General features: G+C 42.1%; 1 protein-coding gene across 1 annotated transcript in view; it reads left to right on the forward strand.

The window, feature by feature from the left end:
- LOC147736693 (lectin-like) overlaps positions 1 to 26,111 on the forward strand; it is a 171,283-nt gene extending 145,172 nt beyond the window's left edge. Inside the window, exons 3-6 of the mRNA XM_086953809.1 lie at positions 2,660 to 2,820; positions 24,403 to 24,543; positions 25,436 to 25,547; positions 25,869 to 26,111. Of these exons, the coding sequence (XP_086809935.1) occupies positions 2,660 to 2,820; positions 24,403 to 24,543; positions 25,436 to 25,547; positions 25,869 to 25,975 (521 nt within the window). The 3' untranslated portion in view covers positions 25,976 to 26,111. The remainder of the gene's footprint in view (positions 1 to 2,659; positions 2,821 to 24,402; positions 24,544 to 25,435; positions 25,548 to 25,868) is intronic.
- The last annotated feature ends 1,464 nt before the right edge of the window (positions 26,112 to 27,575 follow it).

The following is a 27,575-nucleotide window of genomic DNA, read 5'->3' on the forward strand; positions in this document are numbered from 1 at the left end:
GCACTTCTGGTATTACCGCCATAGACGGAACACCGTGTGTTTTTGTGTAAATGGAAGCAAAGACTGTACCCCAAGTGTCACAGTCCTCTATGTGTGGTGCGACCCCCATTGGAAGGCAGATGGTCAGAATCCTGTGTTTCTCAATTGGGGTAGTATTCGGAAATACTGCCTCTATTTGAGTGATTTTCTGCGCTAACCAGAAAGGAATTTGTTCCCGTTTTATGGGTGTTTTACCAAGACATGACTGTATGTTCTGTGGTGTAATTTTATTAGTGTTCCCCTGATGAGGGGTCAGCTGTGGTGTATTAACAGCTGATTGGACTGTAGCAGTCCACATTACATATTGGACTAATTGCCTATGTATTTTAATTAATGTTTTTAGCTGTGCTAAAAGTTCTTCTCTAGACATTTTATCAAATCCGGATGTGGTGTGTAGCTGGCTAGAACCGGCCACGTTGCTCCTGGTCTACCTAGTGGACCGAGCCTAGTAATATGATCATTATGTTTTAGGGCGCCATTAAACCGGAGCAGGTGCTCTTGGAATTTTAATGGGATTTCGATCTCCTCAAAAGGAGCGTACTCTCCCGGGGGATCCTCTATTTTGTAATAGTGGAACTCATGTGTTGCAGCGTTTGCCGCTGGAAATTTTATCCATGAATAGAATACCTCTGTCTGCCGATATTCATGTGCCTCTATCACGAAGACGACTGTGCCACCTTGTGTGGTCAGTCCATTTTCTATAAGTTTTAACGTTATAGATTTTCTTAAATGTTCCGGGATGATTATTGCACCCGGTTCAGTAGTATCGGCATCCCGTTGATTTGCATCTGCTACGGTTTCAACTGTCCCGTTGTTTTCTACTGGCATTTTATAAATGCAAGTTTTGCAGAGCAGGTCTCCAAGGAGACAAAGATTAGGTGCACAATATTTTGGAACACTGTATCCTTCAATGTTGAATAAACCAGAGCTTTACATAGGAATCTCTTCCTACTAAGGTCGGGCGGATTTTAACCTTTCACCCACTCCAGACGTCTATTGGAGTATTTACGGGAGAAAGGGGTCTGAGTGAAAAATGCACGATTGAGTTACTCTAACGTCTTGCGTTAGTTTATCGCCTTACCAAACGTTTGGGCGCCATGTAGTGTAGTTCCTATTTTCCCAATAGGCCCTGCGCATTGGAATAACATAAACAGTAGTATCGACGTAGAAGTGCGGATCTTCCAGGCCTCTACTGACTATGCTAAATTTAAATGGGTTTGTTACCAACTAGCTCAGAGGTCACTGGAAACTTTCTTGACTGAATAGGAAGTGATCAGCTTCCCTGGCACAGCCAAGAAGGGATTCAGTTTTCCAACAACCGTGCAACATGACAACTTTGCTCCTCAGATAAGAGTCAATCTCTAGAGTTGTGTGAAACAATAGACAGTTATTTTACTCAGTCAGTTGTTGTGCAGATTACTTTCACAATATTTAGAGAATAGAGAGACGGGCGTTTTCAATAATAGGTATTATTTATTGAACAGTCTTTCTTCTCATACAAGAGAAATGAATTGCCACAATTGCAAGACTTGTTAGTATAAAAAGTGCGTACAGTAAAATGAGTATTGCGAAATAATACTGTAAAAGCATTGATATGGTTTCTTAGCCATACAATGGTTTAAAATGAATAAAACATATATACATTCATATATACATTTTACTAATGTACTCAACTGAAGCTTCTAACTACGCCTACCCCAGTGTACCTGACCTAAGCCTACTACTTGGAAGGGGAGTAAGTAAGTAGCTTTAAGTTAAGTTGGTTTTGCCAAGGTTTGCTTCAAGAATTCTCTCTAAGGGTTTAGTCAACACCATACCTTTGAAATAGAATGTTGGAGGTCTGGTATCTCCTTCCAGGGACTCGATATCCCAGTCACTCGCAAGAGTACACTGGAAACGCTGGAGCTGGATTTTCTCAGCAGGAGAAAAGACAGCGTCTCTCTCAGCGCGTCGAGGAAGAGGAGGGGCAGAGTCGGCGGGCAGCTTGCATCTGCTGGGCTCTTGCAGGGGGACAGCTGTTCAGCTCCTGTGTTCACCACACCATCGTTCGCTCGTTCGCAGCGATAGCATCAGCAGCGATAACGGCAGCGATGTCTATGAGGCAGCTAGCCAGCATTTGCTTAAGGCAACGTTGGTAATATTTATACCTGAAAGGTGCCTTGTTTGACGTAAGTTTTTGGACATAAGACGTCAATAAAGATGTCACTAGGAAGTGATCGTCTCTTAGTGCTCATTAGAGTTCTATTACTAATCAAAACATAGCAAGCGGGGCGTTCCCAGGTTGCTGAGTTTTTATCTTGTTGAAGAACTCGCAGTGTTAATCTAGGAATCTTAGATAGTGGCTTCTGCTGTGTCATTTGCACTAATGAGCTGCAAAGGAAGTTGCAGAGGAAGCGATTCTGAAATGTGGCTCTGTTCGTGTGAGGCCAGAGACGAGTTTCTGAATATTGCATTTGATCGGTTATGCCAATATAGGGGTACAAAGGGATTATAGCCATATAGGGGCATAAGGTCACAGTATCGATCAGGGTCCTAGATTAGAACGCGACAATATTGTAACCACAAGATGTACATATACTTAAAATCTGCTTTAAATTTGCTTGCATTGTTGTCTCCCTAGCGGACTCTGACGTGACCCCGGAGGCCGAGGTGAGAAAGACCACCTACAACAGACGTCACCCCGATGGAGGTGAGCGCTGGAAAGGCAAGACGGACTGGCTCCCTCGCAAAGATTCCTGTTATCGATATATGACTAACCAGATCGCCTGGGGAGATGCTGAGGTATGGGGCAATATTTTGGGGCATGTCTAGTCTCTGTGGTGCCAGCATTCTGCAGCATATCCCCTTCATGGGTCACCCACCCTAATAAGCAGCTCAGTAGTTTGCCTTATGCTCATGGAAATGCCCCCATGCCAACATTTTAGAAAAGGTAAGTGAGAGAGTTTGAAAAATAAATGTGGAGAATAAATTCACGCCGTTGGTTAATAATGACATAGAGACTGTTTTCTGGTGGTGAAAGTTGTGGAAGTGTTTAATCAGGAAAATAAAGGAAGAAGGAAGACAAGGGGAGGATGAAGTGTGAAGTACAGAAAGTGAAAACAATATGTTGTGATGTACCAAACATGGCATGTAGATTTGGAAACAATGAGGGAGTGACGCCATCCTCGAGTATACCAACGAATCCATTTCTCTCAGGAAGATCTAATGTCAATAGTAGAATTTACAGATGCACCAAACACCGATGAAATACAAAGGAAACTTCATTATTTGAAGATGGATCACACACCTCAGCATGCTTCCTCCAGCCGCAGCTCTCTCCCTAACCCCCTCTTCTTTCAAACCAATACATATTCTTGGAGCTTTGGCAGGAAAGGTTCCACAGCACATGGAATGAATGGGAAACAGTGCGTTCTTTACAATGTTAGAAGCAGGGAAGGAATAGGATACCACATACAACAAGTAGTAGAGTATGCAGATTACCTGTAAAGGTTAAGGTGCACAATCATCACTTTCCAAAACTTCTTCATAAGCAAGAAACACTGCTTCCTTAGCTTCTCAAACCTCGGGGGCCCCCCAGGTGCTGACAGAAACACAGGGGTGGTACAATGTGCAACATAATAATGCTTAATTCTTATGTAATTGCAACATTTTCTTAGATTGTACTAGTAGTATATACAATTTCCAGTAAATTAACAATTTAGAACATAATAAAAGTATCCTTACAATGTTTCATTTTTACATAGGTGTGCGTATTACTGTGAACGCACGGAGTAATAGTAATTAATCAGCAAGTGGGTGGGCGCATCACCCTTAATGCGCCTGTCACTTCCCCTTAGGTGTGCGCATCACCATGAGAGCACAAATAAATGCAAATAGTAAACCCTTGGGTGAGCACCGCCCTCAATGCGCTAGTCACAATGGCAGCGTGCCACTCGCTTCCTTCTCGCAGACCCCTGGAAGCAATCCACAACAGGCACCATGTTGTTGATGCTTGGCGTGATGATGTCACACCGGTGCCCAGAAGTTTTCGGTGAAATGCACTCACACGGCAGTCACCAGCACCTCCTCCAGATGACGCAAATGTATTTTCGTGCCCAGGCTGCCGCTCCTCATTATAAAAATGCAGATATGTATTCCTGCTGCACCCGCACAGTAAATCAGGTTCAGCTGCCCCAGGATGCGCGCGCATCTCCCGAAGTCTTTGAATCTTCATCCGCAACCAAAATAGGTTACGACGACAACCTACGATAATTGTTCCTCTACCATTGATTTCGGTTCAAATTAAAGACAGTGGTGACCCATCATCGTCGCCAGTATTAATGAGGAAAAGGGTCCCACAGCAAGAAGGAGCCCACCCTGGAGATGCTTCAAATGAATATTCTGCAGTTAGAACTCTGAATGTTCATCTCCCGGACCATGAACGCCGTTCAAAGTTCTGACCCATCTGTGTATGCCCTCAGGAGATTCTTTTGCCGCAGGCACATCATTTATTTAATAATAATCAACTTCCCAACATGTAGTGTGTTACACATACAACATACAACATGTAGTGTGTTACACATACAACATCCAACATGTAGTGTGTTACACATCCAACATCCAACATGTAGTGTGTTACACATCCAACATCCAACATGTAGTGTGTTACACATAAAACATCCAACATGTAGCGTGTTACACATATAACATCCAACATGTGGTGTGTTACACATCCAACATGTAGTGTGTTACACATCCAACATCCAACATGTAGTGTGTTACACATACAACATCCAACATGTAGTGTGTTACACATCCAACATCCAACATGTAGTGTGTTACACATACAACATCCAACATGTAGTGTGTTACACATACAACATCCAGCATGTAGTGTGTTACACATCCAACATGTAGTGTGTTACACATCCAACATCCAACATGTAGTGTATTACACATACAACATCCAACATGTAGTGTGTTACACATCCACCATCCAACATGTAGTGTGTTACACTTCCAACATCCAACATGTAGTGTGCTACACATACAACATCCAACATGTAGTGTGTTACACATACAACATCCAACAGCTCAAATAACAACATATGATGATACTATTACGCCATCAGTAAGCCAAATCTAAACAGGGCTGGCAGAGTTATGGCTGATAACTCTGTCAGTGCAGGAAGGGACATGCTCTGGAAGCGGCACGGGTTTGACAGACTGCTGTCCCTCAGACCACCAGACTCGTATTAGGGCGAAAGGACCGCCACGGTTTCACAGATGCATCTTGCCGGGACTCCTGCATCTGCCAAGCTGTAAACGAGTCCAAGTGGGGGGAGGCCACAGCCCCAGCGGTGTTGGGGGCCCACACAGTTCACCTCAAAGGGCCCCCACTTGGGTTGGCCAGCTGCAAACAAATAAAACACTCAGAAACAACAAGGCAATAGGTGGAAAAGCAATGGGGGCCCCCTCACCTTAGCGAGCAGGGGGGTCCAAAGAAGCTTTGGTACGCCACTGTGTGAAGATGATGTCCAGTAGCCAAGATGTAGTTTAAGTAGACTTATTGAGTCTCAGTTACAGGTTGGTGAGATCACGGAGAGCAGCCCCACCAGGAGCAGTCTGCCTGCTGCTCAGCCCCTTACTACAACTGTCACACGTCACCTCACAGGCACCCAAAAATTCCATTCAACTTCACTGCACCAACATTCCACGCAGAACACTCACACTGGCTGAGCAGCTAGGGAGAAAGCAAGAGGATAATTACATAAACAGGCTACTACACACCCTCCCCTCTTATATAATGCAAAAACGAAACTGGAAACCTGAATAAGGTTTTAACAAGAACAACCATAAAAAAATGATGCTAAAGTGCACAAATGCAAGAAGGAAACAAGTCAAAACCTGAAACAGCCATAATAAATATACAATGAAAACACAGTAAGCATGAAAACAAAAATATAAAGGAGATGCACAGTAAAAATATTAGAGTTAAGCAATAGATAAAAGTACAAGATAACTTCAATACATAGAAAAATATACAGGAAAAATTAAGAAACAATTGGAACGCAATGAGATGAAAATATAAATATACAAGATAATATATCACACATCCACCCCCTCTATACATTTTTATAAAATATACCATGTAATATGCAGAAAAACATGTTAGCTGAACAACACCATGACTACCAGCAACCACACCCACTGGCCAGACAGGTATAAGAGGAAGCACAACACAGCACAACATGAACTTACAGTATGAACGACTGACACACACATGTATAACATAAAAGTAATGGGTGTAGTACACCCAACCAAATATCCCTCAAACCAAGTGCAAGGGGAGTAACCTGTAGCTACAGGTGACACTCACCCCCAACCAACAACCTTACAGTGAGGAAAAGTAGGGTAAACTGTGAAAAAGGGTGACTCTATCCATACAGCCGCTCCTAACCTAAGGGATGCAAACAAAACGCGTAGCACCTGGTGACTTACACACTGTCCAGTCATTCCTCATTTAAGATATGAAACATGAACTGTATGAAACATGATCTTTAGAAATGGGACTAGTACCCATTTAGACACCCCTCAAGTAAGGGTCTGTAATGTGAATTATAGAAGTGGGACTTTCCATCCCTCACGTAAGGGGGTGTAACAACTAACATACAAAGGTTTGAATACCACCCACTTAGTCATCCCTCATGTAGGGGGAGAAAAGCCATGCAAGAAAATGGGAAATCCCACCCATAACGCAAACCCACATGTAAGGGATCTTTAAACTGCAGTGTAACAATGTAGTATAAGTTGTAATGTGACATTTCAGCATAAATCAATAGCGTAAAATGCGAACATGCAGCTATAAATATGTGGCAAAATGTAACCAAGTGTTGCATAACGTGAGAAAATAAATATATAGGCAACACACATAGTATTGTCACTCTACAGTATGCACCCTATAAATAAATACCAATAGAACACCAAAGTGCAGCATTTTTAAGTACCTGGACATCCAATCAAACATACATTGGTAAAATACGCACCATAAGCAGAGGGTATGAAGTTAAATACTTTCCTAAGGCATATCAAAAGAGAAAAAGACTGATACGTGTGGCAACTTCAACGGATCCACATATGATTTAAACTGCGCACTCGCACAGCACAAGGTAATGAGGAAGAAACACTCATTCGCTGCAATGAATTATTCATGGCCAAAAACCAGTAACAGTAATCATCTCCAAGAAACAACAACCAGATAAGCCATTCAAGGGCACCCGTGAGCGATGTCTCACTCAATACAGTAGAAGTACAAGGTTGGTAATGGCTGTACTAGGTCTAAGTCTCCAGCCTCCTTATCCCACGCGGGTTGCAGGCAGCCGAAATGGGCTGGACCAGAGACCTTGCAGCCTAGCACCCGGTGCTAGCTCCCAAAACAAAGATGATGGCGAGGAAAGATAACCAGTGGCTAGTGATTATAGATGGGTGTGCCGCGGCTTGATAAAAACTATCATCCGCTGCGCTGCAGCTTGTATGCAGAGGAACGCACAGCAAAAAAAGTTAAGCACCAAACACATCCAGGTCAGAGGTGTGTTGGAGACGACTGAAGGCTTAACGTCACTTCAGCCCACCAACAAATGGAAGATTCCTGTACGACGGAGACAGGAGCCAGGGATTTGAAGTTTGGGTTTGCCAGCATGCACTCGATGGAGGCCACAGGGACCATGCAGTGCGTGGGCTTGTGTGGGCTGGCCGAACGAGCGACAAAAAGACTGGACAATACAGGACACATCATAGCCCCAGGGATTGTGTGCTGCCTCCAAAACATAAGGGGTCAGATTTATAAGACCCTTGCACCACCAGTACTCCACTTTTGTGACGTACTGGTGGCACGGGGGCTCCTCCATATTTACAAGGACAGGAAAAGCCACCCTGTGTGACTTTTCCTCTCCATGTAAATATGGCTCCTTCACACGCAGCACTTTGAATTGAAGGGGTGTTCCATGGGTGTTGCTGTGGGTGTTCCCACACAACACCCATGGAAGAAGACACATCTCCGATTTACGAGCAATCATGAATCGGGAGCTGTCTGAATGCTATGCCACCCTAGCAAGGCGCAACGAAGAGAAATATTCATTTCTCCTTGTTTTTTCCTCTTTCTTTTTTTTTAAAGTTTAAAGAGCTTTCTTAAAGAGTATATACAATGTAAAACATCAGTACATAAGAGGGAGGCATCAAAAAGAGTTAAGATTTAAAAACATATATAACAATTGGAAAACCAACCCCAGTAGGGGTAAATGAACTTTACTAAGGGAAAAAGCTTTTAAGGAGATTTTGTGTAGAGGGAGAAGAAAGAGGGGGGAGGAAAGAAAGGACAAGAGAAAGGAAAAGAAAAGAAGGAAAAGAAGAGAAAAGAAGAAAAGACAAAGGGAGCAACCTAGAAAGAAAGCTCAATACTTAAAGGTAATGTAAATGCAAATAATTCTATCAAAACAGAAAACAACATTACAGGTGCAATATAAACTCTATAAATGTAAAAACGACAAGGTACAATAAAAAAATAAGAAGTTGAGAGAAAGACATTATGTGACACCGCTGGAAAGATAGTCAGTTAACGCCTTGGCTGCTATGGCTTTTCCCGTCCTGTGCTGAAAGGCTTGAAATACTATAGTTTCATGACGAGCTCAGCTCGTCATAAGCACAGCTCCGGTGTGCCTCATGATGAGCTGAGCTCGTCATGAGCAGCGAAGGGGTTAATGGCATCCATACCACATCTCTCTTAATCAATAAAGGAGTCGTGGTGGCAAAGGCACGATCAAGTCTATGATGATGACATAATAAATTCCACCAAGCATTATAAGATATCTTGGATGTATCCTTCCAGTTGGTGGTTATAATCTGAAAAGAAATTGCTATAAAAAGATCTATAAACTTACGAACATTACAGTGAACATTCCAAATAGGTGAAGAGCCACCAAAGAAAATATGTACAATTTCAAAAGGAAAATCAGTAGCTAGAATGCTATTTAATTGTAACCAAATGCGAGACCAAAGTGATTTAACTAGAAAACAATAGAAAAACATATGTAAAAAATCTCTTTGTTCATGAGAGCAAGACCAACACTTTTTAGAATTTAGTAACTTAAATATATATAAATCAGAAGGAGTAAAAAAAAGTCTATTGTAAAAAAAATAACAAGTCTGTGTGGTACTAGCGGATCGGGAGACTGTGTGTATTTTGGACGAAATATTATCCCACAACTGCAGGGAAAATTTTTGAGCTAGGTCTTGTTCCCAAAAGTTTAGATTTAGTCCTAGTAATGGCAGGTTGAGAGAGTATTTTATAGATCGTAGCAGCTTTGAAAGGGAGAGAAAAATCTGGTAGAGGGGAGGGAGTTGGGGGAGAGGTGGGTAACAAAGCATTTTGGGAAATAATGTCAGTGAGAATATGTTTGAGCAAAGGATATTGAGAAGAATGTGTATTAGAGAGATGAAAGGTGTCACGAATGTGAGAGAAAGTTGTCAGGGAGTTATCAATAAGTAAATGATTATCAGTCAGAATACCTTTATCAATCCATTCCTTCCAAAAAAGCGCCCAATTGTTAATTTTAAGGGACTTATTATACCAGATGGGAGTAAGAGAATGAAAGTCAGCTTGTGAGAGAAAGGAGCGAAACAAGGATAGAGCAAGTGTTTTAGAGCATTTGAGTGGGAGCAAGAAATTGTGTTGGAGGGAGAGATAGACGGATAGCTGTGAGGAATGAAAAAGGAGCAAGTTGCTTGAGTTCTAGAGGACTCCAGGCGGTTGTGGGGGGAGAGTCAGTATCAGCCAAAAAAGACCATATTTGTTTAAGAGTGAAGACTGAGTGAAAACGAGAGATGTTAGGGAAATTCACTCCACCTAAGCTTTGAGGTTGTTGAAAACAAGAGAGGGACAATCGAGCTTTACGATTATTCCATAGAAATTTAGTTAGGAGAGTATTAATGGATTTAAAAAAATAATGCGGTAGAGAAATAGGAAGCATAGAAAGGTAGAAATTAATAATAGGAAGTAACATCATCTTAATAGTTGCAAGTCTCCCCCACCAAGATAAAAAGAGAGGAGACCAACCATCTATGAGGGATGAAACTTTTTTAAGCACGTCTTTATGATTTATTTTAATGGTTTCTCTTATGGTATTAGCATATAAAATACCAAGACATTTAATATTATTAGGGTTCCATTCAAAACCAGATCCCTGGAAAAGATGAGAGAGACAAAATTTATTAAGAGACAAAACTTCGGATTTATCTATGTTCAATTTATAGCCGGAGACTAAAGAGTAATCCTGTAATAAAGAAAAGAGAGAAGGTAAGGAAGTGAGAAGGATTAGAGATATAAAGTAAGATGTCATCTGCATAAGCTGTGTATTTGACCTCAACGTTTTTATAGATAAAACCAGTATAGGAGGAAGAACGCTGTATTTTTTCCAAAAACGGTTCTAAAGCAAGAACAAAAAGAAGGGGCGAGAGGGGGCAACCCTGCCTAGTGCCCCTACGGAGGAAAAAATAATCAGACTATGAACCATTTACCCAACTAGAAGTAGAAGGAGCAGAATAAAGCAATTGAATATAACGAAGAATAGGGAGACTGAAACCATGCCATCTTAATGCTCCGAACATAAAATCCCAATTTACCCGATCAAAAGCCTTCTCAGCGTCTAATGTAATAGCTGCATAGGGGAGTCCATTTTAGAGGCAAGATGTATGATATTAGAACAGTTCTCGAATTATCCGTAATGGATCTACCTTTAACAAATCCAGACTGATATATGCTTATAAGACCCGGAATAATATGATTAATCCCCAATGCTAAAATGTTTGCATATATTTTACAATCAGTATTAATAAGGGATATGGACCAATAATTTTTACAAAGGGAGGGATCATTGTCTTTTTTGGGAATGAGACAGAGCATGGCTTGAGTGAAAGATCCCTGTGACTCTCCCTTGTCTAGAAAAGAGTTAATCAAGGAAAGTAGATGCTGTATTAAAATATTTTTAAATTGAAGATAGAAACGAATTGTAAAGCCATCCGGGCCGGGCGTTTTATCTTTGGGCAAGAGAGTAATGGCGTTAAGTATTTCTTTCTCTGAAATAGGAGTATCTAGGGAGGAAAGATCAACAAGATTATCAGGAGATTTAGGGATGGAGTGAAAGAAAGAATCAATTTGTGCAGAAGAGGGATTGGATTCTGGGGTGTAAAGGGTAGAATAATATTGAACGATTTTAGCATCAGAGGACTGCAGCGTACCATGGGATTCGGTAATGGATACAATTTTAGCTTTTTGTTGTTTAATTTTAAGATAATTTGCAAGTGACTTACCTGGCTTATTACGCCCACTGTACATTTTAGCATTAAATTTAAGAAGGTTATTTGAAGCGGAATCCCAAGAGTGTTTATTAAATTGCATCTTGGCTTCAATAAGAAAAGACAATGTATTAGGAGAATTGGTAGTGAAATAGAGATGTTCCAGATGTTTGATTTGTTTAAGAATTTGGGTAGAATGAGCAATGGCTTTTTTCTTTTTACGGGTTACATAATCGATAATACAACCTCTAGCGGCAGCTTTAAAGGCGTCCCAAATGATGTGAAACTCAGAGGTGGAATGAAGGTTAGTGTGAAAAAAGTCTTCCATGAACAACGAAAAGTGCTCGACAAACAGAGAATCTCGAAGGAGAGAATTATTAAAGCGCCAGCGTCTAGGAGTGGGAGTAGGGGAGGGGTTATCCATGTCTAAAATAACAGGGGCCTGATCGGAAATGAGAATGGAACCTATTTCTGAATTGGTCATAAACTGAAAAGCATGTTGGGTGAGAAAAATGTAGTCAATACGTGAATGGGAGGCATGAACTGGAGAAAAAAAAGAAAAATCAAGAGAGTCAGGGTGGGGTAGTCTCCAAGAGTCAATAAGGCCTCTGGAAGAAATTGCTCTATGAAAGGATTTTTGCATCTTGTTGGGAACATACTTGGTTTGTGATTTGCTGTCCAAAAAGGGATCCATCAGCTGATTGCAATCACCTCCCACAATTAAATTTTCAGTGGCATGGGAGGAGAGGAGCGTTCAAAAATCATTCCAAAAGGTGGGGTCGATACCATTAGGGCCAGAAAACTTAACGTTGTTAACAGTACAATTCAAAAACAGCCATCTACCTTCAGTATCATGTAACTCATTCAGTAACTGAACAGTCAATGATTTATGAAATAAAATAATAACACCGTTTTTGTGAGTAACAGCTGGAGAGCAGAAAGCTGCTCCAACCCATTGTTTAGGCAATGCCGACAAATTCTGTAGAGATAAATGTGTTTCTTGCAATAAAGCAACTTGACATTTCAGTCTTGCTAAATGAGAAAGAACACGTTGTTTTTTAATAGGATTTCGAAGTCCTTTGACGTTCCAGGAAATGATTCTAAGACCAGCCATTTAAATAGAGAGGAAGAGAATAGGCAAAGGAGTAGAAAAGCATCAAAGAAATATGGAGAAGGAGCAAAAAACAGGAAAGAAGGATAGAAGAGAGTAGAGGATCGAAAGAAGTGTGGATAGAAAAAAGATCAGTCCATATATGCACCATAAAGACAAAAGGTAAATAAATAGGGAAAGAGTTACCAAAAAAGAAAGAGAAGGAAGTGATAAAGAGGGTTTTTTTCCTCTTTCAATGCGCGCTTACTTCTACAGCACGCATTGAAAGTGGAAAAAAACGTAATGATTGTTTGTGTGCAGGAAGGTGTCCCTTTCTGGACCAAAACAACCTCCCCATGGCACAGGCATCCTTGCACCATGGTGCAAAGGTGCCTCCCCGGCGCTTGGCAGCTGTCTGTGCGCCAGTGCAAGGGAGAGCACAGGAATGCGACATATTCTTGTAAATATGTCGCATTCCTGTGCTCTGAAAGTGCAGCAGTGTGGCACGGCCAAAGGGCTTGCGGTGCCTAGCTGAGGCACTTTCTTGTAGATCTGCCTCATGAATTGTGCAGCCCACACCCTCTCTCCATCCGGACACAGCAGCTGAGACCCAGCTGACAGTTTTCAGACTAGATACCCTCAAATAAACACTTGAAGAACAAAGTTGGAGAACAGAGTTTTGGGAGTCTCAAGCAGATGTTTCAGGTATAAGCCTCTACACTTTGGGTCTTCTTCAGTTTCTGCAATGTGAGAAATACCCAATCCCGGTATCCAGTTTTGCCACGTTCGCCCTCATAGGAATACTTGAGAATCTGTACGACTGGACTCTTACTGATACAGAGCTTCTGATTTGAGAAGTGCTCATTTGGCAATCAGCCCACTTTTGTATCTGTGTCATTTTCTCCTCCCCGCCTTAGGGCTCCCCCAGATTACCAACCCACCGGTGTCCTGAGGAAGGTAATGGCTACCAGCTAGCCTAGCACCGAAACGCGAGTCAGCACTGTCCAAGACAGAAACGCCAGGGTGGCATATACCTGTAAGCACCAATTGGATGCACAACTGCCAACTTACTACTTCTACCTTATAATCCTGTTTGGTTTCTGCCTTATATTTATTATTCTTGTGTGTAATCTTTTTTATTGGATATGTGAGAATGTGGGATGTATGACATGGTTTGACTCTTGGAAATATATGTTCATGTTTTTGTTTCTTCTATTGTAATAGAGCTCTAACTTTGTGGGGTGGGAAATTTTGCATTTATGCTTATGCACTTGATTATAAGAAATAGTTATAAAACCATATACTCAGCAAGTAATTCAACCAGCATATATATTTGATTCCTCAAGATCCCATGCCAAACAGCTGTTGGCGTGACCGCCTGGGTGGGAAACAACCTTTACAATGCAACTTTTACAACGCACTACCATTTCAACAAAACTTTTACAACGCAACATCCATTGCATTGCATGCCATTATAACGCAACCATTACAACGCATGACACTACAACGCATACCACTACAACGCATGTCATTACAACGCATTACCATTACAACGCATACCATTACACCACATAGTACCCTTACACTATCCAACACTACCCTACTGTTGCACCCACTGGAGTTAGAATAGTCATTTTTACCCCTACACCATCCAACACTTACCCTACTGTTGCATTCACTGGAGTTAGAATAGTAATTTTTACCCCTACACTATCCAACACTACCCTACTGTTGCACCCACTGGAGTTAGAATAGTCATGTTTACCCCTACACTATCCAACACTTACCCTACTGTTGCACTCACTGGAGTTAGAATAGTAATTATTACCCCTACACTATCTAAAACGTACCTTAAATGTGATGTAATGCTATGCATTGTAATGGCATGCATTGTAATTGTGTAATGCGATGTAATGGAAAGCGTTGTAAAGGTAGTTTCTAAAAATGTGATGTAATGACGTGCGATGTAAAATAATGCGTTGTAAAGGATGTTGCAATGTAAAAACTGCATTGTAAAGGCATGTATTGTAAATGTATGCGTTGTAACATCATACATTCGCTGCAATATATGCTTTGAACTGGGCGCATATGCCCTCAGAGTTATTGAGGCAGTCAAAAATGAGGCAGCATTTTTGAAACTCTGGAGAAAATTTCCCTTTATGGAAGGGATCTAAAACTTGTGCAGAGTACCACAGTGCGGCTTCATTGACTTCAAATGCCATGGTTGGTGAAGGGCTATTTCTCATACATAGTAAAAAAAAAGTTCCTGATTTGCTCCTCAACATTTCTTTGCTTACCAAGTGCCAACCACTCTAACATGGAACATGTGGCTGTGCCAAAGTCACTAGAAGTGTCGCCCAGCCTACTCTCAAGGAGATGTTTCACATCTACACCAATTATGCTGAACACCTGGTAGACAATGGTGTTTTCATACTCTAGTTTTTTTATTATGTCCACTACAGCAGTCATGCTTTCATATGAAAATTCAAGAATGCAGTAGAGTTTACTTTTTTTCAAATCACCATCAATATGTGACCAAAGATTTTCACATTTCTTGCCTTTGGCATCATCACTCAGCAAAAGTTCTGTAAAGGGTTTCCACATGGATAATATACCCTTCATGGCCTCTAGGACTGAGAAACACCAGCTGAGTGACACAGTTGAGATGACTCTTTCTTTGATGCCACACAAAGCACAACATGAGAAATATTTGTGTTTTTGTTCCCACGCATAACAAAACAGTGCACAAGAATGGACTAAAAAGTCAATAGCATTCTTCATTAACTCTGAAGATTGTGAAGATGCTTTCAGATTGCCATCTAACAAGTGGCAAGGATCTCCTACAGGGAAGCACTTCAGCGCAGGTATTGATATTGGCAGGTCATCACACAACTTTTTCATATACGTAGCTGAATCACTCCACATACAAACAATATCAACATATTCTTGTAAATATGTTGCATCTGTGTGCTTCGGAAGTGCCGCAGAGTGGCAAAGCCAAAGGGTTTTAAGTGCCACGCTTTGGCACTTCCATGTAGATCTGCCCCTGAATAGGTACATTATTGTAAATTTGTAAACTATGAACTCTTCTAGTGTGAAAGCAGCATAGGACAAAGCTAAAGAGTATAAAGCAAATTGTTGTCAAACTAAAAAAAATGAGGACATGCAGCTGTGACTCTCGGGCATATTTTGTTAATTTGTGCATATGTAAGTTAGGTTCAGTTCAGATTATTAAATTGAATCTACTTAACACTGGAGCTGCAGGATACATTATGGGGATATTTCAATATTTTAGCCCAGTCCACATCATGCAGAGGCTTTGCGGGATAACAACAGGTGGTGTTAGGTAGAATGGTCAGTAGGAAACAATGTTTATTGCGGTAATCCCTCCGGAAAGTCTTTACGGCTAAACCCTGTGTTATACAGGGGGTGGCCAGAGAGCCACCAAAGGAGCTGTGCAGCTACATATGAGCATTCTAAGGCCGGAAGGGCGAATCCACCCAAAGTCACGGGCGGCTTTAGAGAGATAAGAGCTGACCGGCAGCTCCCTGGTCCTCAAATCATATGTGGGACATGTAGAAGTGTCTTAAGAATGAACGAGGGATGATCAGGTGAAGTTTTTTTAACAATACAATTATTGGGGTATCACCACCATCTTCACTAGTGCCACATGGACCAGTACTGTAAGTGGAAGAGAAGATCAAACAGCAAACAGGTCTAGGTATTGGAAGGTAACTGATTTCCCGCTCAATCTGGGGTCTAATTGCACAGAAAGGGGGAAAACACTGCCATATGTTGAAGAAACACTTCCTACAATGTGCAATCGTTATCCTATTCTTATATTTTACTTGTGTAATTTACATCCCAAATATTTTGAAGATTCTGCATGTACGGTGGCATGTACGGATGAGCCAGATCAATGGTTTGGTATTAGCTCGACCGAAGAACCATTTAAAGACATGGGCAGAGTGTGTAAATACCCAGTACAACTTTCCAAGCGGTCTGGCCCCTGATCACCCTTCAAAAGCACAATCAGCAGCTATTTGCACTAGCTGAATGTGCTGGGGTGGGTGCTGCTTGCTCAACCCTTGACAGTGACTCTTCTGTTTCTCTTTTCTCTGATGAGACAAATCTCCAGGTATACAATACTTTCCGATACTCATGGCGGGCTCCTCCTCTCTGAATTTAAGAATTGCCCCACCATGTTCTTCTGTACCTTATGCAGAATTTGCCTCCTCCTACTGCTATGAGCACCAGTTCTTAGCAAGAATCCTTTGAATCATTTGCTGTAAATCTCCTATCTAATTTGGATTTCATCTTGCTCTTTAGTTCTCTTTGGCTGGTATTCTGCGCTCCCAGTTCTGAGCTAAATTTAGAATTCCAAATGAACACTCTAGTGCTGTGAGACAACAGAGAAGTTGTAGGTACCTCCCAAACTGACATTAGGTGTGAGACTGTCGCACTTTTGGGCGAACGGCGGGAGCAAGATGGCAGATTGAAGACGCCACGGAGAGGTCGTCCCTGCAGGAACCCTGAACTCCGAGGACACTGGTGTTTTTTTCTCTCTGATTTAATTGCAAAATAATGTTCTTATTGACGTGAAGGGCTAAGGAAGGTGCTACAGGTTTATAAAGCTATAATTACCGGGATTACTGGGATTTTGAAGTTGTGAGACCCTCCGCAAACTGTGCTGGATGCTTCGGAGTGGACTCGCTGCACTGCACTGAGGCTACACAGAGGTTGCACTGAGCCTGCACGGAGGCTGCACGGCTGCTTGTGTGGAGGCAGCCTTGAGGGGAGTGCTTTGGCAGGCAGGCAGGAGCCAGCGGTGCCGACTGCACTGACGGTGGAGCGCTTACAGTGATGGCACTCGATTGGTGAGGACTTGCAGCAGAGAGCGGTAAGAGAGGGAGAGAGGCTGCAGCTGCGGCGAGGAGGAAAAGAGGAACAGCGCCCATGGCAATGGGGCGCAAGAACCCGGCGCGGCAAATTAGAGCAACGAGAGGCGCCCCCCTGGGGGAAGTTGCAGAAGAGGGAGAGACATTGGTATTTAAACCGATTTCACCAGCGGTAGTTGCAAGGATGCCGCGCTCTACAGCGGACGCTTCCGAGAGATCCAGTAACACAGAGAAACAAGTCGGTAAGTTGCAATCCACTTACCCTCATCCTCTCCCGTCTACGACGCTCTCTAAAGACAATAGTACCTCGGTAACCCCCAAAAAAAGAGACATTAAGTCTGTTATTAACAAAGGAACTTCAGATAGTGCAGGCAGCTTGGTGTCAGTTTGTGAGACGGATATCAATAAATCATTGGAGACTTTAGCCCCTAATCCCCCTAATGATAACCTGTATGAGGGGTCTGTGGTGTCTATGAAGTACCCGGAGGTACCAGGGGAGGCGAATAGGGCACTGGTTGAGGAACCTGAGGTGGAAATACCCCTAGCAACTGGTACAGGTACTGGTACGGCCCTATCAGGCAACAATGTTACTGCAAGACCAATTGTCGTGGCAGCTTTGGAAGCTACGGAAGCAGCTCTTTTGTCCGACCAAGCTTGTCAGCCACAAACATTTCAACTACAAGCACCAGACTTGATTCTGGTAGAACAACAAGTGGATAGCGATGGTGCTGTGGTGTTAGAAGAAATGCAAGAGAATGATTCCAATGATGAATATGAGGAGTTGTCTGAGGAAGGGGATGGATGTGAAAAGAGAGAACTTGTTGCCACCCAAGTAAAAGACAATAAATCCTTTAGTCTCAAGAAGAGGGAAAAGATAAGAAATAAAGGGAAGAAAGGAGTGTGGAAATCGAATCCTATAGCTCTACCTACTACACTAATACCAATAACCGCTAGAGGGAAATCGTTCAGTGACCAGACTCCTTTGCTTAAGTGGATGCAAGTTAGAGGGAGGGTTAAAAATATGGATTTTCGTTCATCGGGGGTTACCCTTACAGAAGGAGATATTCCCAAAAATTTGCAAAATATTCCCTCTAAGAATGTGGCTTTAGTAGATCCAGAACTATGGGAGGCACCTTCAACTGCACCCTCCGCCGGCATTACACCATCTCTTGTTTGTACCACTTCTGGCGGTGAGGCCGCGCCTGTGACACCTGTGATACTTGCTACACCCCCTCATTCTCCCTCGGCTCCTACCGACGCTTCTTCCCTGGAACTAATTTTAAGAACTCTAACGATACATCGTCAAGAGGCTCAACAACACTTTCTTCAACTAAGGGAAGATAATAGCAAGGTTCAAAAATGCTTGCAGGAGGTTACTAATAAACTGAATGGGGTTACAAAGAAGATTGAAGATTTACAGCAGAGGGTTGTCGAAGTGGAGGAGACCTTAGTTACTACTACGGCCGAAACTGGCCAACACAATGAAGATATAAGGGCCTTGCAAATTAAAGCGGAAGAATTAGAAAATAGGCAGAGACGGCAGAACCTGAGACTTTTTGGAATACCCGAGGAGTCAGAGGGCTCAGATGCCAGGGCTTATATGGTTAAATTATTCCAAAGGGCATTCCCGGATCTGTCCGACTGGGATTGGGACTACCAACTCCAGCGGGCACATAGACTGCCTATAAATTTAAGAAATAAGGAGAGTAAATACCCACGACCTATTATGATTTACTTCGGCAACTATTTGCTAAGACAAGCGGTCTCAATTAAAGCTAGACCAAATACCCCTGTGACTTTAGATAATGTAACTTTTTTTGTAAAATCTGACCTTAGCAAGATTACAATGGATAAAAGATGGGGGTTGCGTAAACTGATTGATCCTTTTAAGTCTCGGTGGGCAACGGTATACCTTCGAGAACCTGCTCGCCTCAAAGTTATGAAATCCGGACATACTCACTTTTTTACTGATGTAAAAGAGGCTGAGCAATTCCTTGTAAAAATTGATTCAAACACTTAAAAATGTTCTTCTTTAAGATTAACTTTTGATGTTTTATGGTAATCCTTCTGGGCACCTTCCATGGGGTTTTTGATTTTTGCGTATGAGGCTAATACGGAGGGATGGGGATTCTGGGGAGACCTCTCTGATTGGCTGCCCTCTTAGCGGCAGCAGAAGATAGAGGTAGGCTTCCGGGTAGGTACTGGGGGGTGGGTTACGGGGAAATAATAGAAAAGGACAAGACAAGTTTAAAGGTGATTGACTTTGTAGATAATAGACTTGCAATGAGGTTGAATATAAGGAAAGGTGCAGATCGCTTTGATTTAATAATTATTTACTATGCTGCATTTTAGATGCTTAGCCTGGAACGTTTCAGGCCTGTATAATAAAAATAAAAGAAATTTGGTGTATGAGGAATTGAAAATGTATGATCCACACCTGGTTATGTTAACTGAAACGCATATATGTTTTAAGGATAAGAAGCTATTGGGCCAACTTGGGTATGAGGTGGTGGTATGTACTACTTTAAATGCTCCTATACGGGGTGTGGCAATTCTGAAGAAGCAACAACTACGCGGAGAAGTGATTAAATTTGCTCCGGATAATGGGGGTCGATGGGAAACTGCTCAAATGCAGCTGGAAAACCGCAAATTAGTTTTTTGTGCTATTTATGGAGGGTGAACTCATTTTGATGGGGGATTTTAACTGTGTGTTAAACTATGATCAGGATGTCACTAAGAGAGGCACATTTCGACGCATTCGTAAAACTAAGGCTGCAATCCGGGAATTAGCATGGATACACAATGTAAAAGATATATGGAGGAATTTACATCCCGGCATACCTGGATACACTTAATATTCTCCACCTCATAAATTGTGCTCACGAATAGACCTGGCATGGGCGTCAGACGAAATTATTGATTCAGGGTACATAGAGATCTTCCCAAGGGTATCATCCGACCACAATCCTATACTTCTCATATTTACGGTAGTCCAAAAGGCATCAATACCTAGACCCTTTACGTTCCCCAGATATTTATTAACAGATCCAGTATTTGTAGCAAAGCTTAAGGAGCACCTAAAATAATTTATCGAATTTAACATTAATACTGCTACTCTTTTATCAGTCTGGGACACTTGTAAAGCTTCAATCAGGGGACTTGCACAGCAATATGTATTTAAACAAAATGTAGAGTGCAAGAAGGAGACTAAGGCGGCTACAGCTAATATTTTGGTACTTGAAACACAATTGGCCGATAATCTTAGAGCTGGGGGGCTGAGTACGCAAGACATCGCTCAATTAGAAACTAAACTTGTTACCTTATGCTCAGCCTTTAAAAGCTCACTTAAGGAGAAAATTAGTCGCAAAATACTTAAATACAAACTTTCCCAATACGAATGTGGAGATAGGGTAGGGAAGCTTTTGGCTTACAAAGTTGCTGATGATCGTGCAAAAACTTTAATTAAATCTATCAAGGGCCCCAACGATATCTTATTCACTCAGTCAGCACAAATATTAGGACAATTTGTTTCATATTACAAAAACGTGTACACCCCAGAGCGTAAGGGTACGGAGGAACAGATACAAACTTATATTAATAAGAATCTGCCGCTAGGAGAATATCTAGACCAGGTATGTATTGATCAACTGGAGGAGGCGGTCACGATTACAGAACTGTATCTCGCTGTCACCTCTCTTCCATCTAATAAGGCGGCAGGTGAGGATACACTCCCTATACAGTTATATAAAATTTGCGCGGAGGAAATTTTACCACTTCTCTGCTCTGTAATCAATTCAATCGGTTCTACAGGGAAGGCCCCGGACTCTTGGAAGACAGCCAAAATAATGTTTTTTATAAATAAAAAAAACACCAACGGACTGCCGGTCTTACAGACCTATATCTTTGATAAATGCCGACGCCAAAGCTTATTCTAAACTTTTAGCAATGCGAATGGCCCCTCTTATGCCACAACTAGTAAACGATCAACAACACGGCTTCGTCGTCGGGAGGGATACTACTACCCATGTTAACATGGCTATCACTGCCTTCGACATGGCTGCAACTAATCTCACCCCACTCGGTATGATACTTTAAGACGCAGAGAAGGCGTTTGACCGAGTGGGGGGGATTATTTGTGGGCAGTCCTGAAACAATTTGGCCTTTGAGGGCATTTTTTGAGAAACATATAGGCATTATATAGGGATCCTAATGCTAAAATCAGCTATGCTGGGGCACTTGCATCAACTTTTTTAATTTTACGTGGGACACTGCAGGGATGTCCGCTATCACCCCTGCTTTTTGCACTTTCCATGGAGCCATTTATTAACGCCTTGCAAGCCCAGGTCAAGATTGTACCCATTCAGCATGAAGACAAAATTCTTAAAATCACAGCATATGCGGACGACTTAGCCATCTATACCACCAATGTGGTGGATGCATTAGTAGGGATAACGGAAGAAGCCAGTAACTTTGGGGCCATTTCCGGCTATAAATTAAACATAAATAAAACGCAAGTTATTATGAATTATCAGGCTAATTCCCCAATACAAGGACTTTGCCAGTCCGCAGTATATTTAGGGGTAAAAATTTCTTCTAAGATTATCGAAATAAATGCATTAAACTATGATCCCTTATTAAAAGAAGTAGCCAATCTCTTGAAAAAATGGCATAAGATCCCCCTTAATTTACTAGGCCGAATGAACCTGATTAAGATGAATATCTTGCCGAAATTTTTATATATTTTTTCGTTCCATTCCTCTTTGCGTTAATAATTTGTTTTTCAAAAAATTAGATGGCATTCTCAGCAGCTTTATCTGGGGTTATAAGAAGTCTCGAAGGTCTATGTCAATATTAAAACTTCCACTTGAAAGGGGGGGCTTGAACTTTCCTGATTTTAGAGCTTATTTGTTTGCTTCTTTTTTAGGCCGGCTCCGAAGTCTGTTCACTGTTACCAACCAATATTTTTTTCACCAATTTATGCTCGGTCGCAATTGAAAACAATTCTTGGCAAAAGTGCAAGACCCAAATTACTTTAAACGTGTAAAGTTTAAGACTGCGAGGGATGCAGTATGTATGTGGAATTTGATGCTGACTAATTGTGAAACCACATTCTTTCATAATGAGTTGCCACTTTGGGACAACCCAGGGCTCCCCGCTATTTTTAGTGATAAAATTGGGCGCAACTGGGCTACTTATGGTATTGAGATACTAGGAGACTTATATGGCATAGATGGCTTTTTATCGTTCGCAACACTGAAACTTCGGTATAATTTACCTGAAACGATGCGATATAAATACATTCAATATAGGGACTATCTAATACGTAAAATGAACTTGAAAGAAATAAGTAGTTCAGATATATGGACTTGTTTATATTCTGCGAACCGAAAGTCACTAATTAGCTCGGGATATAAGTGTCTCAGTAAAAACAGGCTGGACGAATGCCCTAGACTTGCTCTTAAATGGGCTACTAGCCTAGGAATTAATGTGACAGCTCAGAATATTTCAGCCGCCTTAGTTAATATCAATAAAGTTGTTCACTCTTCTAGTCTGAAACTTCAGTCTTACAGGACGATTAGTCATCTCTATTATACCCCACTAAAAATTTCTAAATGGTCACAACATAATCTAGGCAGCGACCGTACTAAATGTCAAAAATGCGGTCGGGTGGCAGCAGACCTCATACATATGATCTATTTGTGTTCTTCACTAACTAAGTACTGGTCGGAAATAGAAAATATTTTACTTCAAAATCAAACGATTAACTCTCCATTATCGGCAGCCTCTGTATTATTGGCGGTATACTCTACCAGTCTGACTAATAATGATTTGCTAAATATTCTCTTGACCTGTGCCAGATTGGTGATAGCGAGGGCTTGGATCTCTCAGAACCCTCCTCATACGATTGAGTGGTGGACTCTTGTTTATGAAATTTATAGTATGGAAGGTGCACTTGCCAGGACCAGAGGAGCAAAAGCAACTGCGAAGTTTGTTAAGATTTGGGGCAATTTTTTGTAAAGCAAGCACTAATACAGATTATGGACGCTTTGTGCTGATGATGTTATCAATGACTTATTTGGGTCAGGAACTCTCTCTGTTTTCTTTCTTTCTTTCGTTTTTCTTTTTTGTTATACTGATCTGTACCTGTATTAATTTGAATTTGACTTTTTCTCTTTGTGTATATAGAAAGTGTCAATCTCCTTGTTTTGCTTGTCAATAAATAAAAATATTTAAAAAATAAAAAAAAAGGTGTGAGACTGTCGACCACACCATTTGCTCTGCCTCATTGATTTTCTTTAGGTTTAACGTTGACTGGAGGTTTAGGTGAGGCAGATGTTTTTGTTCAACTTGTCTAAACTAACAGATGGGCAGTTACCTTAATGTTTTCCAGACTGTTAGCCATATGTTTTAAAATGTTTAGAAATATAATCAAACTTTGCAATTTTGCTGTCGCTACTCTCCAAGAAAGTTTGGGTTGTTCTGGATAGGGGTGATGTACTTGACACCATTCTCAAGGTCATAAAATTACTACTGATCAAGGATATAATGTTCCACCTGAATGTAGCATACCTAGAGGCAATCACATAAAGACCTTAGTGAATATATAGTATTACTTAGAACATAGTAAATGAATGCACTGAGAAACTAGTGGGGTAGGTAGGACCTCTCCTTTGATGTGTCTACAAAAATGACCTTTTGTCATCAGTTTTTGTCCTGAATTTTGACCCTTTCTCCTGAATTTTTGTCCTGAATTTTGTCCCTCTGTCCTGAATATTTTACAGTTCTATCCAGAATTTGCATCTATGTCAGTTGGTCACCCTAGTGCAGATACACAATCTCTCCTCTTCTTACTTGGCATGCAGAGTTTGTGCCATGAAACAGTTAGTGTGGAACCAGCACTAACCCCATTAGGAGTGTTCAGGGAGAGGAGTCCTGAGACATTGCAGAATAAAGCACACAAGAGTTCTGGTGACCAGTCCTGGAATGTGCCCTTCACAAGCCCTCTGATGCTCAGTCAAAACTCACCCTGTCCTCTTTGAATTTCAGGTGTTCTGCCAAAGCCTCGCCGCAGGATCACACCTGGCGTCTGCACACAGTAAAGAGGACATCGACTACCTAAAGAGCTTCGCCTACTGGCACACGCGCTTTCATCGTGGCTTCTGGTTGGGGGCATCAGACCTTTACAAGGTAGTGTGCGCCATTACATGGTTTTAGATGGATGCCTGGGGCAAAAACTACAAATAGGGGATGGATTGAGGAGTTCGAGGTAGAAACATGATCTGGAAAAGGAAAGTTTCCCAACCACTTCTCACCTTCCTTCCAAACAAATTCAAATGTGACATGATGGCTTAGAGTCAGGTCAGGGGGACTAGCTATTAGAAGTGCATGTGGTGCAGTGGAACCCAGGTCTAGAGGCCTTAAGGGCCTGTATCCTATCAATGGAAGTCGGGTGAGCTGAGGTCCAACATGAAGCAGGGGTCTGCACCCCATCAATACAAGTTGGATGAGCTGAGGCCCACTAAGAGGTGGGGGAGGGAGGGCTGCACCCCATCAATGGAAGTGGGATGAGCAGAAGCCCATCAAGAGGCAGGGGGGCTGCACCCAGTCACTGCAAGTGGGGTAAGCTAAGATCCAACAACAGGTGGGGGTGGGGGGCTGTATCCCATCAATGCAGGTGCTGTGAGCTGAGGCCCTACAAGAGGCAAGGGCTGGGGGTTTATATTCTACTGAAACTTGTCAATTGAACGTCAACTTGAAATGAATTAGAAACATTGAAAAAGAAAGTAGATACTCTGGCATAGGGTACCTTCACTTTGATTTTTCAATTTTTAGCACTGGTTTATTGTCTATATTTACAAGGGTTGACATATCAATACCCCCAAAGCTCCATTGAGTTGCATATCATGGATCTAAACACTGGTGGCCAAACACACCCTTTTAGAAGCTGATCCTGCCTCTCAGTGGTCAGATGCTAGGATGGGTTCTGACCAGAGGGTCCAGATGCTAAGATTCACAAATGAGGTTAGCATTGGGGCCAGAAGTTATAGCTCCTTGACAGCAATGGTTCTCTTTCTTCCAGAAAAGGCGCTTTCTGTGGACGGATGGAAGTCCCATGGACTTCAAGAACTGGCACCCGGAAGAGCCCTTCAGCTCAGGGGGAAAGGAACACTGTATAACCTCCAACTATAAAGGTAGGTATATGCCTCCCACATTCAAAGGTCATTTCCTGTAAGTCTTTCATTTATTTTCATAAAAGCAGTTCAGCATTCAACACCCATGTTGTGAATATATTTCTCCTTTAATTTAAAGTATATTGGGACATTTGTTGAACTTGAACCAACTTGCAATAAGCATTTTCTGAAAAGTATGACTGCAGTTCCACTATCTTTCACATTCTTCCAAAGTTTCTGGAAGTGGGTGTGAGTTGCTCCTGATTTACTCCTGAACTGATCATTACATGTTTGAAATGAGTACAAAACAGAGGCTAAATGGTTTTGCTTTTTCTCTTGTAGGCCCAGGACTCTGGGGTGATGTGAGTTGTGAGAGTAAACTCGCCTTCATCTGTAAAGCCCCCAACCCTTCTGAGGGCAAGCCCTTATGTATGAGGGAAACGAAGTAAAGATGTGGAGCAATCATTGGCACCCATTCTGAAGAGATGGAAGCACAGACACCAGGGATAGGGAGGGAGGAACCCTCAGGGCCTTGGTCTTGAATGGCACTAAACATGAAAATAAATAAGGCGCTTTATTCACTCATGATGTGTGTTCTAAACTATCAAACCTCAATGTACAATCTTTACGTTCCAGATCCCTTGCCACAAAATTGGGATTTGTTCAATTCTGTGATCATAAATGGTGCTTGTGAAGATCTGCGAGTACCACTGTAGTCGTAAGAGTGACAATGTGGCAGGTGGGGTGTGAGTGTCCCTTTGAAGCCCAGTGAACACCTACTAACTCTAGAATGGGTGTCGCCCGCTGGCTGGGCACAAAGACACAACGCTTACTTGGGTGTAGTGAGCCTTTCACATTTAGGGTCTCTTGTGCCCCTGCTGCATGGTTGATGTCCGCCCCTGTGAGGTGGGCAGAGGATCCCAGGGTGTACGGCCCAGGATGTGCCAAGTGTATGCTGCTTGATGACAGGATCTCCACATCTGACCAAACCACCACCTTGGCTTTCCTTCCTTCTTCCAAAGACTCCTGGTTTCATATACATTGTGAGCCCTCGTGAATCCGAAATCACAGCCACAGGAATCCTTCCCACGTAGGTCCAGGCTCATCGGTAAGTTCTGAACATAGAGGGGGATGAGGAGCACGTAAAGGTCCAGCTTGCGGGCTCTATAAGATACTATGTAAAACAAAAGGTGTTCAGTACCTGGAGGTATAGGGCATGGGAGGATCTAGGTCAGGGAAACTGAAGCATCAGATCAGGGGATCTCATTGCTCAGAAGCAAGGGCCCTCACACACCCGTGTGGGTGTCATGCTTCATTATCGGGCAGCTCCTCATTGGTCCGGTGCTGCAATAACCTACGGCCCCCTCAAGGAGGTTTTTTGAGCATAGGATGTCAATATGAGGTGTAAGGTAGAGTTGCTATAGGTGCAGATTGGTGTGATAGGAATCTGTGGTTTTAAAAAGAGCTAAGAGATACCGAATTAAATTTATAAGGAAGGCTCTCTTGTTATGACTAAAAGGTAATAGATGAATGAATAAGTAAGGGTCCTATCCAGCTCATAAAATATTGTGAATGTTTGTCAAATGTTTCTTTTCTCAAGTGTTGCTTGCGATCTGGGCAATTCTTCAGGACCGAAAAATTAAACCTAATCTTCTTGTGGTAGGAAAAATGTATGTAGCATTGGCAAAAGGTACCCCAATCATGCAACCAAATCTTCACAGTAAAGTATACCTGGCGCTATCTAAAACCCTATCTAAGTTCGGTAAGCTACTGACCCCTTAGGTGATGGAAGAGACCACGCTAGCTGTGGAACAAAAGGCTGATTCAGAGGTGACTTACCCCTTCTCTGCCACCCTGGAGGTGAGTTCTCCATTAGTGCTGTCAGTGTAGAGCAGCGGTTGAGTGTCTTAATGCCTAAGCCATCCATGCAGCACTAGCGGGGAGTGGTATAATAAGTAGGAGACCCTGAGGCAGCCTACTTTCTCCTCTTACTCAAAATGAAAGAGTAGTAGAACGATTGTTAAAATATGTGAGCCAACGATGAAGAGG

Source organism: Lissotriton vulgaris, chromosome 1_2 (assembly GCF_964263255.1).
Source record: "Lissotriton vulgaris chromosome 1_2, aLisVul1.2, whole genome shotgun sequence".
Classification (NCBI taxonomy): domain Eukaryota; kingdom Metazoa; phylum Chordata; class Amphibia; order Caudata; family Salamandridae; genus Lissotriton; species Lissotriton vulgaris.